At 43.4% G+C, this 21,546-nt stretch overlaps 1 protein-coding gene across 3 annotated transcripts in view; it reads left to right on the top strand.

Annotated features, from left to right (window-relative positions):
- The window catches only part of BCKDHB (branched chain keto acid dehydrogenase E1 subunit beta), a 277,217-nt gene that overhangs the window by 64,742 nt on the left and 190,929 nt on the right, over positions 1-21,546 (top strand). For all 3 annotated transcript variants that reach the window (XR_004645194.1, XM_034766148.1, XM_034766146.1), the window contains one exon: positions 466-574. Coding sequence is in view for 2 of the 3 variants with exons in the window: in XM_034766148.1 (XP_034622039.1) it covers positions 466-574 (109 nt within the window). In the remaining variant the exon portion in view is untranslated. The remainder of the gene's footprint in view (positions 1-465; positions 575-21,546) is intronic.

The raw sequence follows: 21,546 nt of genomic DNA, 5'->3' as shown, positions 1-21,546 counted from the left end.
CTAGTCAGTTTTTTAAACTAGGAAGCGGCACAACTTAACCCAGTGTAGAAAAGGAAAAACATTCTGAGCTGTTTTTAATCTTTAAACAATGATTTGGTAAAGCCTGACCTTAGCAGATTTTATGTAAGTATTTGTGTAAACTCGAGTGGCCTGCTAACCTAATATTATTACCTTTTTTTTTTTTTTTTTTTTAAATGGAGATATCCCATCTCCTAGAACTGGAAGGGACCTTGAAAGGTCATTGAGTCCAGCCCCCTGCCTTCACTAGCAGGACCAAGTACTGATTTTGCCCCAGATCCCTAAGTGGCCCCCTCAAGGATTGAACTCACAACCCTGGGTTTAGCAGGCCAATGCTCAAACCACTGAGCTATCCCTCCCCCCTTATAATCTGTGGATTATATCTGTATCTAATCCTTAAATAGCTGAATTATATTTTTAATCAGTTTTTATAAATAATTTTTACAGGTTGTTATTCCAAGAAGTCCTCTTCAGGCCAAAGGACTATTACTATCGTGCATAGAAGATAAAAACCCCTGCATATTCTTTGAACCTAAAATACTTTACAGAGCAGCAGGTAAAAATGTTTCTTGTATGTAGTGTTCTCCAATAAAATGTAATTTACGTGTGTGTGTGTGTGTGTGTGTGTGTAAGTGTGTACTCAATATAAATTGATGCATTTTACATTCTGGGATCCATCTTTATATTTATTTGTCTCTTTTTTTATGTGTTTAATTATTTAGTGTGTGTTTTAGAGAAGCTGTTCAAAAATTGGCCAAGATTTTAAAATATGGGTGTCAAAGTTAGGTACCCAAATCCATATTAAGCACCTGATCCAACTCCCACTGACTTCAGTATTTGTAAATCATAAGTCGTGAAGTCCTGATTCCAAAGTCCGTAAAAGTTTTGTATTCATATTGGAATGAAGAATTGACCAGTAAAAACATGAAGAGTCAAAAGAGACCAGTGGGAATTACTCTTTATGATTAGGGAAGGGGTCTTGTTAAAAATAATATAATTATGCCTTCCAATACATATATGAGACAAACAGAAACCAGCCTTGTAACAGAAAGACGCTGGATTGAGGAACTGTCCTGGCTAAGTAAAGGCAGTTGGAGTGTACATCATAGCCACCTGCTGATTTTCAGGTAGACAGTCTTCAGGTGTGTTTTGAAATATAAATTATGTCCATTTCATTTTTCTTTACCAGAAACTGCCTTTCAGGGGTATTATTTTTTTTTGCTCTGAGAATTTCTGAGAACATCATTTATCACAAATGTACTGTAGATTACATCCTAGCTCACATAATGTCTGGAGGGGGACCAAGGTTTTGATACTCCTAGGCTTTTACCTTTATTTAATACCATCTTTATGGCTCAGTTCCTACCCTTCCTTAGCTGTTCATCTTTTGAGCTGTTTTGCTGCTCTTGGGAGCTGGATCAGTTTGCAGAAGAGGAAGAACAGTGGTAGAGGCTAGAAGTTGCTCTTGATGTGGTTCATGGAAAATTATATGAGCTCACTGGTTGGTGTGTTTCTCTTTCTGCTCCCTGCTGTGCTGCTGAACTGAGAATCATTGCCGGGCTCTCCTGTGGGGCCACTACAGCAGAGAGGGATCTAGTGAATTCAGGCAGGGACCAGAGCCATCAGTTCTGTGTGAAAGATGATGTCAGTGCAGCTGAGGGAAGATTTTAAATTGCTACTGCCTCTGTCCTGTGGTCATTCCCCTAATCACAGGGCAGATGTGGCAACCACCTTTTATTGTCCCTCGTAAATGCATTGATCCCAGCTGCTGGAAAGCAATGGCACAGAATCAGAGGATTTATTCTGAGTTGCTGTGGGAGAAAGAAGCATAGTGGCTTCACGTTCTGCTTCTTTATTCTGTTGGGCCTTCTTCACGCCTGTAGTGGCTCCAGCACAGCCAGGCATGCAGGAACCTGGCCCTGTTCCTCTTATCAGCACAAGCAGGAAGAGGTACGCAGGATTGTGACTCTCAGCGACGAGCAGGACGTAATGGATGGATTTGCAGTAATGGAGTTCTGAACTGCAGTGGGGCTATAGCACACCCATCCCTATTTTGGCACTCACCTACCACAGAGTACATCAACAGAAAGGGCCACTTTTCTACAATGATTCAAGTGTTGGTGGACACTTGGGGACACTTCACCAATATCAGTGTTGGCTAGCCAGGGAAGGTGCATGATGCTTGCATTTTTAAGAACAAAGGACTATTCAGAAAGTTTTAAGCAGGGACATTTGCAGATGACACTAAGCTGGGGGGAGAGGTAGATATGCTGGAGGGTAGGGATAGAGTCCAGAGTGACCTAGACAAATTGGAGGATTGGGCCAAAAGAAATCTGATGAGGTTCAACAAGGACAAGTGCAGAGTACTTCATTTAGGACGGAAGAATCCCATGCACCGCTAAAGGCTGGGGATTGACTGGCTAAGCAGAAATTCTGTAGAAAAGGACCTGGGGATTACAGTGGATGAGAAGCTGGATATGAGTCAGCAGTGTGCCCTTGTTGCCAAGAAGGCTAACAGCATATTGGACTGCATTAGTAGGAGCATTGCTAGCAGATCGAGGGAAGTGATTATTCCCGGCACTGGTGAGGCCACATCTGGAGTATTGTATCCAGTTTTGGTCCCCCCCATTACAGAAAGGATGTGGACAAATCGGAGAGAGTCCAGCGGAGGGCAACGGAAATGATCAGGGGGCTGGGGTACATGACTTACGAGAAGAGGCTGAGGGACCTGGGCTTGTTTAGTCTGCAGAAGAGAAGTGTGAGGGGGTGATTTGATAGCAGCCTTCAACTACCTGAAGGGAGGTTCCAAAGAGGATGGAGCTCAGCTGTTCTGAGTGGTGGCAGATGACAGAACAAGGAGCAATGGTTTCAAGTTGCGGTGGGGGAGGTCTAGGTTGATATTAGAAAACACTATTTCACTAGGAGGGTGATGAAGCACTAGGAGGGTGGTGAAGCATTAGAATGGTTTACCTAGGGAGATGGTGGAATCTCCATTCTTAGAGGTTTTTAAGGCCCGGCTTGACAAAGCCCTGGCTGGAATGATTTAGTTGGTGTTGGTCCTGCTTTGAGCAGGGCGTTGGACTAGATTACCTCCTGAGGTCTCTTCCAACCCTAATCTTCTATGATTCTGTGATTCTTTCCTGACTGGCAGATTATCATTGGTGGTATTGAAATTTTTACTCATGAGATTGGGATATTTTTCTCATTGAGATCCAATTATTATAGTTGCTTGTTGTGTCCTGCATAATACCTGTGAGGTAAAAGCTGCTGCTGGGGTTGAGGGTGGAGATGGAGCACAAAGTGGAGTTATGTAGTTGAGGGAGAGTTTGTAAGCATAATTTAACGGTCAGCTGCATTAATGTCGTATGCTTGGCTGTACTTGTACCCTGAAGGTTTGTGGGCTATTAGGAACTATGTAGTGCTTGGTGTACATTTATACATACACCTCTACCCCGATATAACACGACCTGATCTAACACGAATTCAGATACAACGCGGTAAAGCAGTGCTCTGGGGGGGCGGAGTTGCGCACTCCGGTGGATCAAAGCAAGTTCGATATAACGCAGTTTCACCTATAACGCGGTAAGATTTTTTGGCTCCCGAGGACAGCATTATATCGAGGTAGAGGTGTATAACACTGTCTTTTAGTGAACCTATGCCTTTTTTGTTGCTTGTTGTGCATTTATCATCATTACACTGCATTTCACTGAAACTATGAATTATTCAGTGTGTGCTGTATGTTTACACATCCAACTGGGTGTTTTCTTGTACTTGTGAGTTCTATGGTGCTGTACACTCACAAGTACTCGGTGCTTTGGGTACTGCTATGCATTCCGCAGTATGTAAGAACAACTGTACTGGTTCAGATCAATGGGCCATCTAGCCCACTATCCTGTCTTCTGATAGCGACCAGAGCCAGGTGCTTCAGAGGGAATGAACAGAATAGAGCAATTTTGAGTGATCCATCCCTTGTCGTCCAGCCTCAGCTTCTGGCAGTCAGAGGTTTAGGGACATCTGGAGCATGAGGTTGCATCCCTGACCATCTTGGGTAATAGCCATTGTCCATCAAGAACTTATCTAATTATTTTTTGGAACTCAGTTATGCTTTGTTTTCATAACATCCCATAGCAGTGTGTTCCTCAGGTTGGCTGCGTTGTGTGAAGAAGTACTTCCTTTTGTTTGTTTTTAAACCTGCTGTCGATTAATTTCATCTGGTGACACCTAGTTCTTACGTTTTGTGAAGGGGGAAATAACACTTCTCTATTTACTTTCTCTACACCATTCATAATTTTATAGACCTCCATCATATCCCCCTTAGTTGACTCTCTTCTAAGATGAACAGTCCTAGTCTTTCTAATCTTTCCTCATATGCAAGATGTTCTATACCCCTAATTATTTTTGTTGTCCTTCTCTGCACCTTTTTCAATTCTAATATACCTTTTTTTGAGATGGGGCAACCAGAACTGCATGCAGTATTCAAGGTGTGGGCATACCATTGATTTATATAGTGTGGTTAAGATATTTTGTCTTATTATCTATCCCTTTTCCTAAGGATTCTAACATTGTTAGCTTTTTTGACTGCACATTGAGTGGAAGTTTTCAGAGAACTATCCACAATGATTTCAAGATCTTTTTCTTAAGTGTAAAAGCTAATTTACATCCCCATCATTTTTTATGTACAGTTGGGATTAGTTTTTCCAATGTGCATTACTTTGCACTTACCAACATTGAATTTCATCTGCCATTCTGTTGCCTAGTCACCCAGTTTAATGCGATCCCTTTGTAACTCTTTGCCGTCAGTTTTGAACTATCTTGAGTAACTTTGTATCATCTGTAGATTTTGCCACCTTCGTGTTCACCTCCTTTTCTAGATCATTTATGAATATGTTAAACAGCACTAGTCCCAATACAGATCTTTGGGGGACCCCACTATTTACCACTCTCCATTGTGAAAACTGACCATTTATTCCTACCCATTGTTCACCATCTTTTAATCAGTTACTGATCCATGAAAGGACCTTCCCTCTTATCCCATGACTGCGTACTTTGCTTAAGTTAGTCTCTAAGGTGCCACAAGTACTCCTGTTCTTTTTACTTTGCTTAAGAGTTTTTACCTCACAGGTTAGCGTATGTGAAGCTGTGATTGTCCTTACTGTCGCCAGTGTGGAGTGGTAGGAGTAGGAATGCGACCCTTGGTGCCAGATGGAATGTTGGGGAATGCAGGGAGCTGCCATCGTGGAGTTCTCTAGGGACTGCAAAGGGTGGTGAGTCCATGCTTGGATTTCCTGGGTCTTTCTCCATTTTCTCCTGTCCTCTCTGTCCCTCTACATGCTGTCTGCCATGTTGACCAAGTAGGGCCTTTGTTTGCAGTTCATCGCAACACTGGTTTTCAGGATCTCACTGAACATGTCCTCCCTCGTCGTCTTCTTTCTCTTCCTCCTCAGGGTCAGGTGTTCTGCCGGTGTGGAGGGAAAAATCCCTCAAGATCACAACAGCAGCAGCTATGCATAAAACAGACAGCTGTATCATTAGGTATACAGGCACCATGGAAAGTGAAAGATAATTTTCAAAGTTCCCCTTATTCTATACACTTTTTTTAACAAGACATGCTTATTGACACATCAACTTTAGAGTGTCTCTGAATGGCACCGCTCTCCAGTCCCAGCCATGGTGAATGTTAAGAGGCAGAGTGAGGAGGAGGGCATTTGGTTGTGTGAAACAGTAAAATTTCGGTCCCTATTTCCAGGGGTGCGAGTGTAGGGTAATGGCACTGAATATTGGTACTATTTTCCACAGTTGGCAGTGATTTTAGTGGCTATCTTACTCCTGAGGGTAACAGAAGCACAGAGAGCACAGCTACCCTAGGTGTCCCGAAATTGCCCTGACCTGTACGCTGCTAGCCTGTTTACTGCAGTGGTGCCAGTCGAACTTATCGTGGAGTGGAGTGGGAAGATGTCCTGCTGTGGAGGAAGAAATCATCCCTTGAAACCTTCTGGAGAGTATTGCAGAGTATCTCCATGGAAGTTTAATTGGAATCTCTCAGGAGGACACCAGGGACATCCCAGTGTACATAAACTACCCCTCCTCCAGTTTGTTGTACTGCTATCTCTTCTCATATGAGTGTAACAATGATATGTTGATACTTGTCATGTTGATTTGGGATGAGGCAGGCGCCATCTTGTGCTTGCCAAGTTGGACCAACAGGAAAAGGCATTTCTGAAATATGTGGGGTGTTTTAAGGGGAATAGTGGCTTCCAATCTCTGTGACCCTGGGCAGTGGAGTTTACAATTGTGACCAGAGCAGGCAGGCAGGCATCGCTGGAGGACTGTTTAGGGTTGACATAGGTCACGCAGTGGCTACAGTTGCATTGCGTAGGTTGATTATGGCTCAATGCCATTTAGGGAGGTGGTTTTAGTGTTGCCTCAATGGGGTACTTAAATCTGCTGGAAACAAATTTGAGTGTAGACACATGCACAAGTCAATACAAGGCAACTTACTTCGACCTAACTTAATAGTGTGGACCCAGACCTTCGCCTACAAAAGAGTGCAATATCATTCACATTGGCTGTCCCCTGGCACTTGCTGAATGTAATTGTCAGATTGTCTGTGCATTGGTGTAGATTAGTGAAGTTCCACTCAACTTTAAAATAAATGTATTATGTAAATACAAGTTCCTTTACAATATTGTGTATATGTAGCTCAAAGGAAAAACTACTTTCCACTTTAGATATTCTCCTATGAAATATATCTTCCGTGTGAAGTAGCTTTATTGTTTCTTTCTGCAGTTTTTTGGCAGTGAAGAAGTCTCTACAAAAGGTCAGAAGCAAATAGAATCTTGAAAACAAGAAGGGCAAGGGAGGTCAAATTTACTCTGGGCAAGTCTACACTGAAATTGTAAGTGTGACTGTGTAGACATATCTAAGCTAGCTTTGAGTTAGCTACTGCAAGTACAAAATTGTGGCAGCACAGGCTTCAGTGTGGGCTGTACAAGCCTGGCTGGCACCCTGGGTACTTACATGGGTGGCTAGCCCTTGCTGAAGTCTGTGCTGCCATGGCTTCACTGCTATTGGTATTTGTGTTAGCTAGATCCCAAGTTAACTTGGGTATGTCTCCATGTGCTGCTTTCACACCTTCGATTGAAGTGGACACATACCTTCTGTTGCTTGATTTATTTTGCCCTGGCAGATTATCGACTTCCACTGTTAATTTTCATTACATGTTGTTATTTTAGTAGGAAAAAGGCAGTGTATTTTCAAAAACATTTTTCTGAGCAAATGGTATATCGTGTTAATATTATTTGCATTATGGTAGTACCCAAAATCCCCATTGTGGGATTGGGGCCTCATTGTGCCAGATACTGTACAAATACATTTGAAGACTCAGTTGCTATGCTTCAGTAATAATGATGGTAAATATAATAAGAAAATTGTAGCAGTATTCAAATTTATTTACCTGAAATGCTGTTAAAATACTCACCTTTCTGTCCAGTTTTTAGTGGACATATATCCTTACTGCAAAGAAATTCACACCAGTGCTAATTGGAATCCTTCTTGGTATAATCAGAAAGACCAAGATTTGCATGAGCATGAAGACTGGAAGGGATGTTCTCTAGCTCTAAAACAGGCTTATGTGATTGAACTCCTGCAGTCAATTCTAATGGTACTTCCTGTGTCCAGGTGACTGAAGAGAGTTGCACCAATAAGACCCGGTCCGTGTAGCTCAATTCCACAGGTGTTAACAACTGAGGGAGCCCTGCTGTAAATGGTCCACTTACTACTGCACCATTTAAACGTGTCGTCTAACCTTTCTCAGAACAGTTCTAATCAGTACACTGCTTAAAATAGTGAAAGCAGCAGGTGCCTGTCTAAACTAGAACCCCAACATGGTTAACAACATTGGAGCTCATCAGTGAATGTAAGTAATTGGAGGAATTTTTTAGAAAATCGTGCTAGATTAGGTAAGGCCCCAAAAGCTGAGTACATTCCACTAGACAAGAGATTTCTGTTAGTTACTAAGTTAAACAAATATCAAACAGGTCATTTTGAAGCAATCCAGACAATGGGAGCACAATCTTATACAGATAGGAAAATTTCCCTAAAATTTTAGAGCTTCTACACATGGTCTGAGCTCTAAATTGCATTACTGTGACAAGGCTATGGGTCTTTGTAATTCGTAATTCATGACAAAAATAAAAACCTGATTCTGGGTTTACTGCCAAGAGGCCTGGCTGCCAAGGTGTTCTGTGAAAGGTGGTATCTGAGGTAGGGCCACTAAGCCTTTGAAAGGCAGCTATTCCTTAATATTGTTAGGGGGTTTCTCTTAGTGGACCATCTCTTATGTCTCTTTGACATCAGAAAACTGGAGATAGGAATTAATAAGTGTGTCTATGGGGAGAGGGGAGAAATGCAGGATTGTTGGTATCTAGATAGCAAGCAACTGTCAGTCTGATCAGAGTGACCAGAGAGAGAATTGTTCATTTTACTTTCCTTTTTCTCTGTAGCTAAACTGAGAAGGCCTTACCTAGTTTATCTTATGAGATGTATAAATCCTGAGATGTTATACATGCAGGTTTTTTTAGTTCCATTTTTCTTCCGTTTTAATCTTGTTTTTGTTAAGATTACTGCTATGCTGGTACTTTTACACAGATATCCCCCAGGAGAAAAGAACCCCAGAACCTCTAAGGAGAGGTGCTGAAGGGTAAAGAGATTTTGGAACTTACACCCCTTCTTAGTCTCTGTCTAGGGTGATGGATAGAGGAGTCCACTCCCAGTGAGTGATGTTGCCATCAGGCTGCAGTGAGTGTCCTCAAAGAGAAAAGCTGTAAGATTAAAGAGGAAATGAGTTGGCGAGGGTGGTAGTTGTCATAACATTTCCCCATTCCCTGTATGGACAGACACCAATTTGCTGGGAGTGGACCCAATTGCTGGATCCCATGTGCTTCAAACCCAACTGGATCTGGGCAGTGCAAGGTTGCTGTTCCTCCCAGGGTCATGCCCCCGGGGGCAGACATATTGTCTGCCACCATTCCTTGGAATGTGGGGTTCCATAGCTCAGCTGCTTTAGACCCTGAAACCAGTGCCTCAGTCCTCCTGAGTCCTTAGTTATTTATACACATTCCACAAAGTTCCTACTGTGGGTGTACTGAGCTTTTTGATTAACCCCTTCAGGGACAGCATGGCAGGCAAGGAACACAGGATGAGCAGAGGCATTTCTTAACCACAGTTACTTTTACTCTTAAGAAACACTAGAGAGTTAAAGATCAATCTTTGCAAAATAACAGTCCTGAGATGTATCTTCCCTCACCTTCCCAGTCTGATCTCACCCCTTCTGAGAGTCTGAGATCTGGATCAGTGCTTCAGGCTAGGTAAAGTCCCTTCTGCCTTCTCTCTCCAGCCTGGTGTTCTGGCATATGGTGGTGGATAGTCCCATGTTGTGGCAATGGTCATACTAAAAAATGAGCCGAGTTAGTGAAAGAACACAGAATGTGTCTGAATGTTTTAGGTGGAGAACATCATTATTCTCTGCTGCCAAATGAGGCATCCACTAATGCCCTTCTAAAAAAAGAACAGGAGTACTTGTGAAATAAGGCCCTTCTGTCCACTTTGTTGTGATGGTTTACAAATAGATATTATGGGACTGCTTTGTAGATTTCCATGAAAGATGAAGCTTCTGTCTTAGCTCTAGATGACACTAGAGCCCTATTCCTATTTTGAATGTAGCTATAAAAGGAAACTCAAAAATTTTATCTGTGTGGTAATGGATGATCTAGTACAGGGGTCCCCAACGCGGTGCCCGCGGGTGCCATGGCACCCGCCGGGGCGTCTAAATGCACCCGCATACTGGTTGGCGGATGAGCATCTGCCGAAATGCCGCTGACAAGCAGTGTCATCAGAGGAAATGCCGCCGAAAATCGGCAGCATTTAGGCGGCGACGCCTATTGAAGTTGCAGTTTGTCGGCGGCATTTCGGCAGATGCTCGTCCGCCGCCACCGTCCTCCGTGGCTTGTTGTCTGGCAGTTGGGGACCACTGATCTGGTAGGTTTTTGTCTCTGCTTGGATTGTCAGTATCGAATACAAAGTGTGTGAGGATCTGTAATGTTCAGTTGTGTCCAAATGGAGTGGAGAGCTCATACTACATTCGAGGAACACTCTCTTCTTATCTGAACAAGGAGAGGCAGAAGAAGGAGGGTTTGGAGATTTTTCTTAACATGAAAGCTGTAAAACATTTGCTTGTGGAACATCGTTCTGGTCGAAAATAATATGCTGAAATCTCCATGAAGAGGCTACCACTTATTCAGCTCATCTGGCTGATAATGTAGCTATTAAAGAGAGAGAGAATCTTTGGGCTAGATCTGTTTAAGTCTGCTTTAGCCACTCTTGCTGTGCAAAGTGCTTCATTGTTATAGGAGCATCCTCAGGCAGTGAAAACTATTGTACCTAGGCTTATGCCATGGTTTGGACCAGAAGACACATTAGGGACTTGACAGGAGGAAGGGGACATGGCCAAAATACTTTTGCACTCCCAGCAATCCCTGGCTGTGGGACACACATTTTTGGGGGAGGGGCATATCTTTGTGTTAGCTGTATTTAGAGCAGCCTGATTTCTGGAACCCAAAGATTTGACATTCCTCTGCCTCCCTTAGAAATGATCTATTTTGGTCAAGTTTGAAGCACATTGGCGGAATGCTGTGGTTTGCAAGTTCTGTGACTTTGCATCAGTACTGAAATTCACTTTGAAAAAGAGCACAACTAGATAAAGAAGACATAAAGGGGGAAAAAAAAATCATTGCCCCTATGTGTGCCGTAGAAGAGACTTTTCATTTAAAAGAGACATATGCTATGCCTCTTATTAACCCTGATCTTTTAGTAGCTGCAATTCTAACAGCAACTCTGTTCGGTTATATACCAGTTTCTCTTTTTAGTAGGAGAATTAGGTGTTAAACTTTTGTTTTTGTATAATGATCACAGTGAAATACAATCTTCATCATCAAAGCTACTTCATCAGTTCCCATCTGTTGGATGGTAACAATTTTGGATCTGGTGTTGTGCAGAAAAGCACTGAATTTAATAGGACGTCTCTTGAAATGTTTTGAGAAATAAGATGGTCTCTAGGGTGAAGCATAATGGAAGAAACTGGGCATGCATCTAGCACACTGCTTAGGGACTTGCTTGTTTTGTTTCCAAGAATACTGTAAAATATTTCCTCAAATAACCAACCAAAATGAATATCTTCCTTGTATTTTTGTATACAAATGTATTAACTGTATTTATTTCAGACTCTGGGAATAATACAGATTTTATGTGAAAGCGCTTTAATTACAGTATTAAAAGTGGATGCCCAAATGAGGTTTTTGCCCCTAGAAAATACGAGCAAAAATAAAGGTCTTATATCTTGTCATAATCAGCCATTCCCCAAAAATCTTGGGAAAACATGTGGGGTTTGCATTGTGCCCTGGTGGTTCATCACAGTATGGATCTGATGACCAAGGGGTGAAGCAAATTCCAAAGTGAAGGACACCTTGCTGAGAATGCCTTGCCACCATCCTCTTCCAATTTATACAAGGAGGGACAAACTAACTCGCACACCTCACATGGTCAACGGTCCTGGTAACATACAAGCATAGGGACAAGCCTCAGAAAACTGGGACCCAAATGATTTAGGACAAAACCAATCCCTTAAACTTCACCTGGGGGTCTGTCAAAGCCATGGAACAGAGGTATAATGAACTCCCTGCATTCAATACCTCATAAAAAATGGTCTGTTGCATTCAGGTGGTTTAAAGCCATACCCCTATGTAGAGCACAATGCAGTAGTCAAACCTCAAGATGACAGAGATATGGAGAGTTTATGATGGATGCATCTTAAATAAAAGAACACACTTTCTTTCCTGTGTGCAATCTGGACATCTGCGGCAACCTGGAAATGCTGCAGCTGCTCGGTACCCAACTAAGCCCTTTGCTTATCAACAAGCATAGGTTCCAGATTGCACATTAGTTAGAGGAAATCTCAAAACCCCTTTTGTAAAATGCTGCTATATCAAGATCTTTAATTGCCCCTATAAGATGTCATTTGTTTTAACCAGGGCTGTAAATTAATCCTAAGGAAGGATCTGAAAAGTGAAAATTTATTTTGTTTTTTTAAAGTATACAAGTGGTAGAGTCCTAATGTGTTGCTCTTGACCATCATTTCTATTTAATGAATGGGGAGAGGTTTCCGAATGTACTGGCTGACAACTTTTGTTGTGGGAGACAGCAGCTGTAGTTGAATTTTCTGTCCCATTGATAAATATGTTTGTAATTTGCTGCAACTGCTTCGTCTATGTCAGAGGTTCCCAAGCTGTGGTCCACAAGCTCCATTCAGGTGGTCCGTGGATAGTTCCCTCTAAGGTGTGCACCTGGGTGGCCGCACACGAGAGAATGAAGGGCCACCCACCTAATTAGTGGAGCCGCGCAGGCATGGCTCTACTAATTAAGTGCCGGGACCCTGGAGAAGATGTACATGTAAGGTGAGGTGAGATGGGGGAATAGGTGGTAGGTGGGAAGGAGCAGTGGGGTGAGAAGAGGGGGAATTTGGGACGTGCAGGGCTGTGGAGGCCAGCGAAAGAGTCAACTTTCCCTAGCTCTAGGGCTGTGGCTACCAGGGAGAGACAGCCCTCCTTCCCAGCTCTGTGGCTGCTGTGGTGGGGGAGAGAGAGAGAGACCCTGCTCCTTCCCAGCCCCAGCTCGGGGGCTGCCACGGCGGGGGAGAGGGTACATCCATCGCATTAGAAAGGTAAGACTACTGATGATAAAATATGAGTTGTGTGCTTTTATTTGTAGAACAAAAAAACCTTTTATTATTAAGGTTTTTTTTTTATATAGTACTTTTATGCAAAGTGCTTTACAATAGTTAGCTAACGGTACAAACAACATTTGGAAAGATCATTAAATGGTCCACCGAGACCCTCAGCAATTTTCAAGTGGTACGTGGAAAAAAAAAAAAAGTTGGAGAACCACTGATCTATATCAAACCTGCCCTAGCTCAAGCTATTTATGAAAGTGTCATTGGCTTCTTGTCAGCAGGTGGTAGTTTCACAATTGTTTCCTGTCAGATGAGCTGTTCCCCTTATGTAACATTTTCCATGCAGAAAGCTGTGTTCAGAGAATGTTAGACTATCTGGTTAAGCTGTCAGCAGTTAAGACATGCTAAAGTGAAGGTTGTGCATATACATTGTGATTAGGTTGTATTTAATAACATATCAGCTCATTACGTCCTGCATCACAAATACAACACATCTTAAAATCACTTCTGCATCCTCGTGCATATTTGTGCACCTTGTAGATTTTATCCTTCTTCTTCAATTGCCCTATTCTATCATAATGAACCTACAGAAACAAGGAGGGAGAAATTTTTTTTAGGGTGGCATAAATAGGAGGATAATTAGGATTACATTTGTAAAAAGGTAACTTTAGAGGATAAAATTCTGACCCCATTGAAATCAATAGGAAGTTTTGTGATTGTCTTCACCGACTGACTGGGATTTCACCCAGAATAAACACCGGGAAGGCTTTTAAAAAGCATTTCTCAACCATGGAGGATGAGATGGGAGATTGGGTACAGGTTTTTCATGTGTCTTAGTCAGGAAGCTCCCCATCTCCCTGGAATAGGAAAAAATGGGAAAACCTTTCCTTCTTCCCTCAGATATCCCTTGAAATACTTCCCCTTCTTATCTAGCTACCTGCTTTAAGGAGAGCTCTGGCATGAATTCTCTTTCCAGCTGCTGGCTGAGCAGCTCCTCTGAGGGATTGGAAATGAGGGCAGCAGGGCAGTTAACCTCTTCCTTGCCTGACTTAATGAATTTTTGATGTGTATATATACCTCCTCTCACTTTGGCAGACATGTTCTTTTCTTCCAGTTTGTTTAGCTGCTCTCCCCTTCCCTTTTGCTAACACTTGTCACCTACTGCTAGGGCCGACGGGGTGGGGGGGGGAGGGGAGCCGGTACAAATTACTGGGGCCCGGCGGTCCAGAAGGGGGTCCGGGGGCCCGGCTTCCCCAGCTCCCCCCCCACCCTCGTCAGCCCTGTTTAGCCGTTCCGCCCTTGCTGGGGGGCCCGAAATTTTTTTTTCACCGGGGCCCAAACCCGCTCTCGGCAGCCCTGCCTACTGCCCATTACACCCTGCCCCAATATTTTAGCTGCTTTTCCATTTTTCTTTGCACCGCTTCCCCTGTCATTACTAGTTGCAGATAGCTGAGGGCTTTTGCTCAGGACTCCTAGCTCTCTAGCTTCTGCTCTGAGGACCACTCCTTTCCTTGCAAAGCCCTGACTAGGGATTCTGTCCCAGTCTTTGGTGGTAGCCCTTTGCAGCATCTAAGGTGTATCAGAGTTTGGTGTTACCCTTCAGAGTTTGCAGGAACTCTCAACACTGCTTGCTGTATGCCTGGCTTTCCCTTTTAGAAAAGAAATACATGTAGGGTAGAACTCTGTGATCAGCTTTTTATGTTTTTTAGTTTAGTGGACTGACTCCTGATTTACACCTGTGCAATAGAGCACAATTTGGCCTATAAAGAGCCCAGACACTGAAAATATGATGACTTAAAGTCTTTCTGGGCATGCGATGTTTTTCTATACCAGGAGCTTCCTAACAATTTCTCTCTCAAACTTTTTACGTGCCTCATGTATAAACTACATGTGCAGCGTGACTTTACTTAACTGCACATTTCATGAACTGAGCAAGAAAATACATAAACTCTACAGTATGTGGAAATAATGCAGTTTTCAGAGGCTCATAACTTAGTCAAATCAAAATCATTTTTCTCTACAAAACGCAAAGCTACAGAATTGTTCCCGAGACAATTGTAAGATTTTATTTCTAATGGGCAAAGTGAATTTCCCCCCTTTTCATACTTAGAAATAAATGAACTGGATTTGCTCAGGTTTCCCCAGAAAATTTTGTCTTCAGGCAAAGCTTGGAGTGTTTCAGTCCTAAGGGTGAAAGTCTTGAAAAACTGAAAGCAGAAGGTTAGAATAGAAACTTTTGTGCCTCCTGAACAAGAACAGGGAATGGGGAATGTGGGGCTTGTGCCTTGATTCTGCAGTTGGATTTGTACAGTAGACACTTTTATCAATGACCTTGAAGAAAACATAAAATCATCATTGATAAAGTTTCACCTGGATCTGGATCACTTGTTATGATGGGGGCAAGCAAACATTATGTGTTTTTAATATAGCTAAGTGTAAATGTATATATCTAGGAACAGAGAATATAGGCTATACTTATAGGACTCTAACCTGGGAAGTAGTGACTAAAAATGATTTGGGTTCATGATGGATAATCAGCTGAACATGAGTTCCAGGAGTGATGCTGTTGCCAAAAGGGCTAATGCAATTCCTGGATGTGTAAATGGGGGGAATCTTGAGAAGCAGTACAAAGGTTATTTTATCTCTCTATTTGGCACTGCTGTAATACTGTGTCCAGTTTAGGTGTCTACAATGCAAGGAAGATATTGATAAGTTGGAGAAAGCTCAGAGAAGAGCCATGAGCCTCAAGGAGTTGTCTATTTAGTATAACAAAGAGAAGGTTAAGGGGTGACTTGACTACAGTCTATAAGAACCTATGTGGGGAGCAAATATTTGATAATGGGTGCTTCAGTCTAGCTGAGAACAACATGATCCAATGGCTGGAAGTTGAAGCTAGACAAATTAAGACTGGAAATAAGGTGTACATTTTTAACAGTCAGGGTAATTAATCATTGGAACAATTTATCAAAGGTTGTGTTGGATTTTCCATCATTGGCAATTTTTAAATCCAGACTGGATGTTTTTCTAAAAGCTGTGCTCTAGGGATTATTTTGAGGAAGTTCTATGGACTCGGTAATACAGGTAGTCAGACTAGATGATTACGATGGTCCCATCTGGCCCTGGAGTTTATAAATCTATAAAAACAAAAGTCTCCACATGATTAAAAGATCAGAGGTTAGAAAATAGTGGTATTGGGCTTCTAGTAATTTTATGGTAGTATAAACAATGTTACTGAAAGTGCTATTGTGACTTCCTTCTAAATGTCAGAGCTGTTTAGAAAATATCCAAATAAGAGAAGAGGTTTTTGTTTTTAAAAGATAATTAACAATCTGTGTGGTGCCAAGAGCACATAATGATTATGAATCAAGGGAGAAAATGAGTCACCTTGACATTATCAGGTTTAGGCATCTTGTGGCTTATCTATTCTGATGTCTTTTGACCTTTTCAGTTTCATTTAATTGTACTATATATGACATCTGTGATGTAGAAATAAATATGACTTGCATCAATGGTTGTTATAGTGACAAGGCAGGTGAGATGAAAAGCATGTTTTTTTTTAAAGTGTTCAAACTACTCTTTTTGACAAATGCAGCATATTTGCAGCCTCTTCTAACTTGTACTTACACTGGTACTATATAAAATTCATGGTTTTTTGGGGTTTGTTTTTTTTGAGAGAATGAAAATTGTTTTTTGATTGCTGAAATTTGTTCAAAAGATTTTAGTTTTAAACATTCAGTACTAAGAGAGTGACTGTTTAGTGCAAATTTTAAACCAGTTTTGTCTGGATTTAGTTAAATACAATTCTATGGGAGAGAATAGATAAACTAATTTAATGCCATATGTTTTCACTGTGTCTGGTAAATGAAGGTTTTGCAATGGTGCTGAGAGAAACTCCTTTCAAGGCTGAGCTTTTCTTAAAACTCTTTATTTTATTATCATCAGTGCAACTATAGATTGTGCTTTAAAAGTGATAGGAATTCAAGGAAAGCTGATCCAAAACAAACAACATAATATTGCCAAGGAAGCAGAACCATTCAGCCAGAATGACAAAATAACTGATTATCATCATAATATCTTATATTGTATAGGCCTTTCAGCTCAAAAAACTATATGCCCCATCCTTCTCTACATGGGAATAAGCCCTAGAGGGAAGAGGAAGCACCATCAGTTTCACCTCACAGTTGCCTTTGAATTCTTTAACTGAGAGGGCAAATAGATATAGTTTCCAAACCCTTCTGTGCAAGAAGCCATGGATTATTTTATTTGTGGAACCTCATTACATCTTCATGAAGCACCTACCAAGGGCATACCCATCTGCCAGGCACCTCCTGGATGGCAGCCCCTCCAGGGGAAACACTACAATGTAGGTTTTTCTGTAATTGGCTGTATTAATTTGCACCTCACTCCCTGCTGCATTGTGGTGTGTGAGAGAATCTGGAGAAACCAACTGGATCTACAGTTTCTAGCACACCTCATTCAATGCATGGTGTTGATTTCAACTGGAATAATGGGTTTTTGGCATCCCTGAAAATCAGGCCCATAATTCTTTATTTTTCTTCCCTTTTACAACCATTTTTGTGATTAAAAGAGATGGTTACAGGAAGAATGTATTTAGTTATACATCTAAATACAGTAACTCCTCGCTTAACATTGTAGTTATGTTCCTAAAAAATGCTTCTTTAAGCGAAATGATGTTAAGCGAATCCAATTTCCCCATAAGAATTAATGTAAAGGGGAGCGGGTTTTAAGTTCCAGGGAAATTTTTCTCACCAGACAAAAGACACACACACACACACACACACACACACACACACACACACACACACACACACACACACACACACACACACACACTCTCTCTCTCTCTCTCTCTCTCTCTCTCTCTCTCTATATATATATATATATATATATATATATATATACACACACACACACACACACACCCCACAATAAGTTTTAAACAAACTATTTAATACTGTACACAGCAATGATGATTGTGAAGCTTGGTTGAGGTGCTGAAGTCAGAGGATGGGATATTTCCCAGGGATTGCCTTATTGCTAAATGATGCCCTCAAGGGTTAACATGTTGTTAATATAGCCTCTACAAGGCAGCACGAATGGAGGGAGGGGAATCAGCATGGCAGAGAGACAGACAGACACACTCCCTGTGTGTGTGAGAGAGAGAGATGCGCATTGCCCCTTTAAGTACAGTGACCCCACTCTAAGTACATTGCCTTTTTAAGTAGATCAGCAAACTGAGACAGCTGCTGCTGCCAGCAAGCTCCCTCAGTCCTGAGCCCTGTAGGTTCCGCTCCCCTAGGGTTACCATACGTCCGGGTTTCCCCGTACATGTCTGGCTTTTGGGTCTTTAAATAGCCGTCCGGGGGGAATTTGTCAAAAGCTAAAAATGTCTAGGATTTCCCCCGGATGGCTATTTAAAGACCCAAAAGCGGCTGACGGCGGTACTGGGAGCAGCCGCGAGCGGTGGGTGTGGGCGGCCCGGCTCCCCCTGCCTGGGGCTCTCCTCGCCCGCCGGGGAGCACAGGCTCCTCCTCTGCAGCACTGCCTGCCGCGGGGCTGGGGCTCTCCCGGGGCTCTGCCCTGCACACGCCCAGCACCCCCGGGGCTGCTCCTGCCTCCCTGGGCTGGCCCCAGATCCCCTCCCCTGGGGGGCTGGGGTCCTGCTGCAGCTTGCACCCCTCTGCCTCCCCCTGGGGCTGCCTGCCCCGCGGACTTGAGGCCATGCCACCCCTTCCCCAGCTTCCCCCTCCAGCAGCCCCCGCACCGCCCTGCCGGGCCTGCTCAGCCCTCGGCCCCACCGGGTCCTGTCCTGCCTCATGCAACCCGCCCCAACCGTGTGGCGGCTCGGCCCGGGGGGGGACTGGGGGAGCCGCAGCAAAGCCCCTCCCGGAGCTGGTGCAGGAGACGAGCCTGGCTCTCAGCCCAGGCTCCAGCATCAGCCTGCAGTGGGGAGCGGAGCCACCCGCCGCCGGCTCGGCTCAGCCCAGCCCCGCTCTTAAAGGGACAGGGACTCCACCGTGGCTCAGCCCGGCCTGGGGCACGTGGGGGTGTCACCTCTCCCCCCACCTGGGGGGCCCGGCGAGGGGGGTGCTCGGCCCCATAGCAGCGCAGCGGGGAGGCCAGCGATGCACCTTACTCTTTCCTGCACTGCCAGCCACGGTCTTGCCTCCTTTCCCCAGCTCTGTAAGGCACTGTACACCTTAGATCAGCAAATGGTAGCAGATTCTGCTGTCTCCAAGCAGAATCTAGCCCTGAGTGTTTATTTCCACAGCAGTGAGTTTTCGGTTTGGTGCATTCACTCCTGATCTCCCTGGTAAAGTGTAACAAAAGCCCTTGGCATTCATTTTCTCAGTGTTTCTGGGAATACCTTTTTCAGTTTCATAGATTGATCTAGGATCTTTCTTTTGCTGTTTCCGGAGAGAACTGTTGACAGCAGGGAGATACGTCCCTGACTAGAGGGCAGGAAGCAAATTTGACTAGATCAGTTGTGACTTCCTTTTTATTTGTTACTATAAAATGTATTACACACAAATAGATTGCTAATGAACTTCCATCTTTGGGTTTCAGGAAAACAACTCACTCTAATACTTGGAAGATGCAGGGACCTTTGGTCTTGAAAAATGAAATATCAGACTCATTAATTTGGGGGAAGTGCAGTGGTCCATTTATGAAATTTCTTAAAAACATAATTCAAAAAATCCTTCTGAGACTGTATTTTAATGCTGAGATCCCAATAGCCTTACTATAGAAATAGAAAGTAAAACAAAGACATTCTTGATCCAGGTCAATTAGAGCAGTGGTTGTCAATCTTTCCAGACTACTGTACCTCCTTCAGGAGGCTGATTTGTCTTGAGTACCCCTCACTTAAAAACTACTTGCTTACAAAATCAGACATAAAAATACAAGTATCACAGCACAGTATTACTGAAAAATTGTTTATTTTCTCATTTTTACCATATAAATTATCAAATAAATCATGACTCCCAGATTGAGAAACACTGGTATAGTATATAGAGCAGTATAAACAAGTCACTGTCTACAATGATGGTTGCATATGCTTCAATACTTAGTTTGGCAAGGCCTTCTATATCAAAGTTACACACATTTTTACACAATATCAGGCAAACCAGGTTGGATCTCTCACTATTCATGTCTCTGTACTAATTGTGCTCTGCATCATTTCACAAAAAAGTTATTTAACTGAGCTTGAAATTTGTCATTATACTGAGATTTCTAAAAATACCCTTCTAGAAAAACTTCCATTTGGTTTCCCAGTAAAGAAAATAACTTTATATAGCTTGTTTGTTTGAACTTCGAGTCCCCTGAAATGACACTGCCTTGGTTAGTGTTGTGCCCCATTTCTCACAGTACTCATGATGGGTTGGATTGTCACAGCCCAGCTCAGCCACACAAGGGAGTAAATATTATCTTTTCCAAGTAGATCCCGCTGATATGGGAATGCCCCTTTAAAGGAAGGCCCCGGGACAGGTATGGACAGGGGAGTCCCTCCAGTGGAGGGAGAGGTGAGTGTCAGAGGTAGGGTTACCATACGTCCGGATTTTCCCAGACATGTCCCGCTTTTTGGTCCTCAAATCCCTGTCCGGGAGGAATTTCCAAAAAGCCGAACATGTCCGGGGAAAATAGGGAGGCATGGTAAGGGGACCGCCTCCTCCCCGGGCTCCAACTTTCCCGGCTCCCGCCACTCTCCACCGCAGCAGGGGCTGAAGCAACTTCCCCAGCGCAGCAGCAGCTGGGGGGGCGGGAGGGAGGAGGGGGAATGTGGGGTGCTCAGGGGAGGGGGTGGAGTTGGGGCAGGGCCGGGGGGTGGGGAAGGGGCGGAGTTGGGGCAGGGGCGGGGTCCCGTGGAGTGTCCTCTTTTTGCACTATTGAAATATGGTAACCCTAGCTCCCCTCCCCTGAAGATAAGGTACAGGAGATGGGGGTACAGGAGTGGGGAAAGGGGGACACCCTGACATTAGCACCCCCCTCCCCCTGCACAGCAAGCAGGAGGCTCCTGGGAGCAGCTCCAAGGCTGTGGGCAGGAGCAGCACATGGCAGTGGGGGCAGGGACAGCTGAACTGCTGGCAATTGGTAGCCTGCTGGGTGGCTGCTGCACAGGGAACTTAGGAGAGCAGGGAGCTAATGCGGGGGCTGCTGGTCCACTCTGATTCCAAGCCCCCACCAGCTAGCTCTAACTGGCTGCTTTTTCTGCAAGCACTGGACAAAGCAGGCAGCTGCCAAACAATGTTATAAGGGAGCATTGCACAACTTTAAACGAGCATGTTCTCTAATTGATCAGCAACGAAACAACATTAAGTGGGATGATTTTAAGTGAGGAGTTACTATAATGTAAACAGGCACACACAAAAGTATACAAGCAAACAGGAAGATTGCTCCTGTTATACTGTTAGTAATAAGTTAACCCAGCATTTGCTATAATAAATTATTATGTAAACATTTACAGCAGCGCGCACTCGCTCTCTCTCTCAGTTTGGTGTGGCATATCTCAGCAGCTATTTATGTTTGGAGGTGATATAAGCGCTCATGCTTCAGGGGAACCTCTAATTAGTAGGAAGAAACTTTCCTTGTTGCCAGATTATTCTACTCTCAGCTTTCTTGCACCGTACTCTGAAACATCTGCTACTGGTCACTGAAGGAGACAGGACACCCTGCTAGATAGCTTGATCTAGAACGGCAGTTCTTATGTTTGTGGCTGCATTATGTTT

The sequence above is a fragment of the Trachemys scripta genome, chromosome 3 (genome assembly GCF_013100865.1).
Source record: "Trachemys scripta elegans isolate TJP31775 chromosome 3, CAS_Tse_1.0, whole genome shotgun sequence".
Lineage (NCBI taxonomy): Eukaryota > Metazoa > Chordata > Testudines > Emydidae > Trachemys > Trachemys scripta.
The sequence above is the reverse complement of the archived record's forward strand: the minus strand, read 5'-3'. Positions and strand labels throughout refer to the sequence as shown.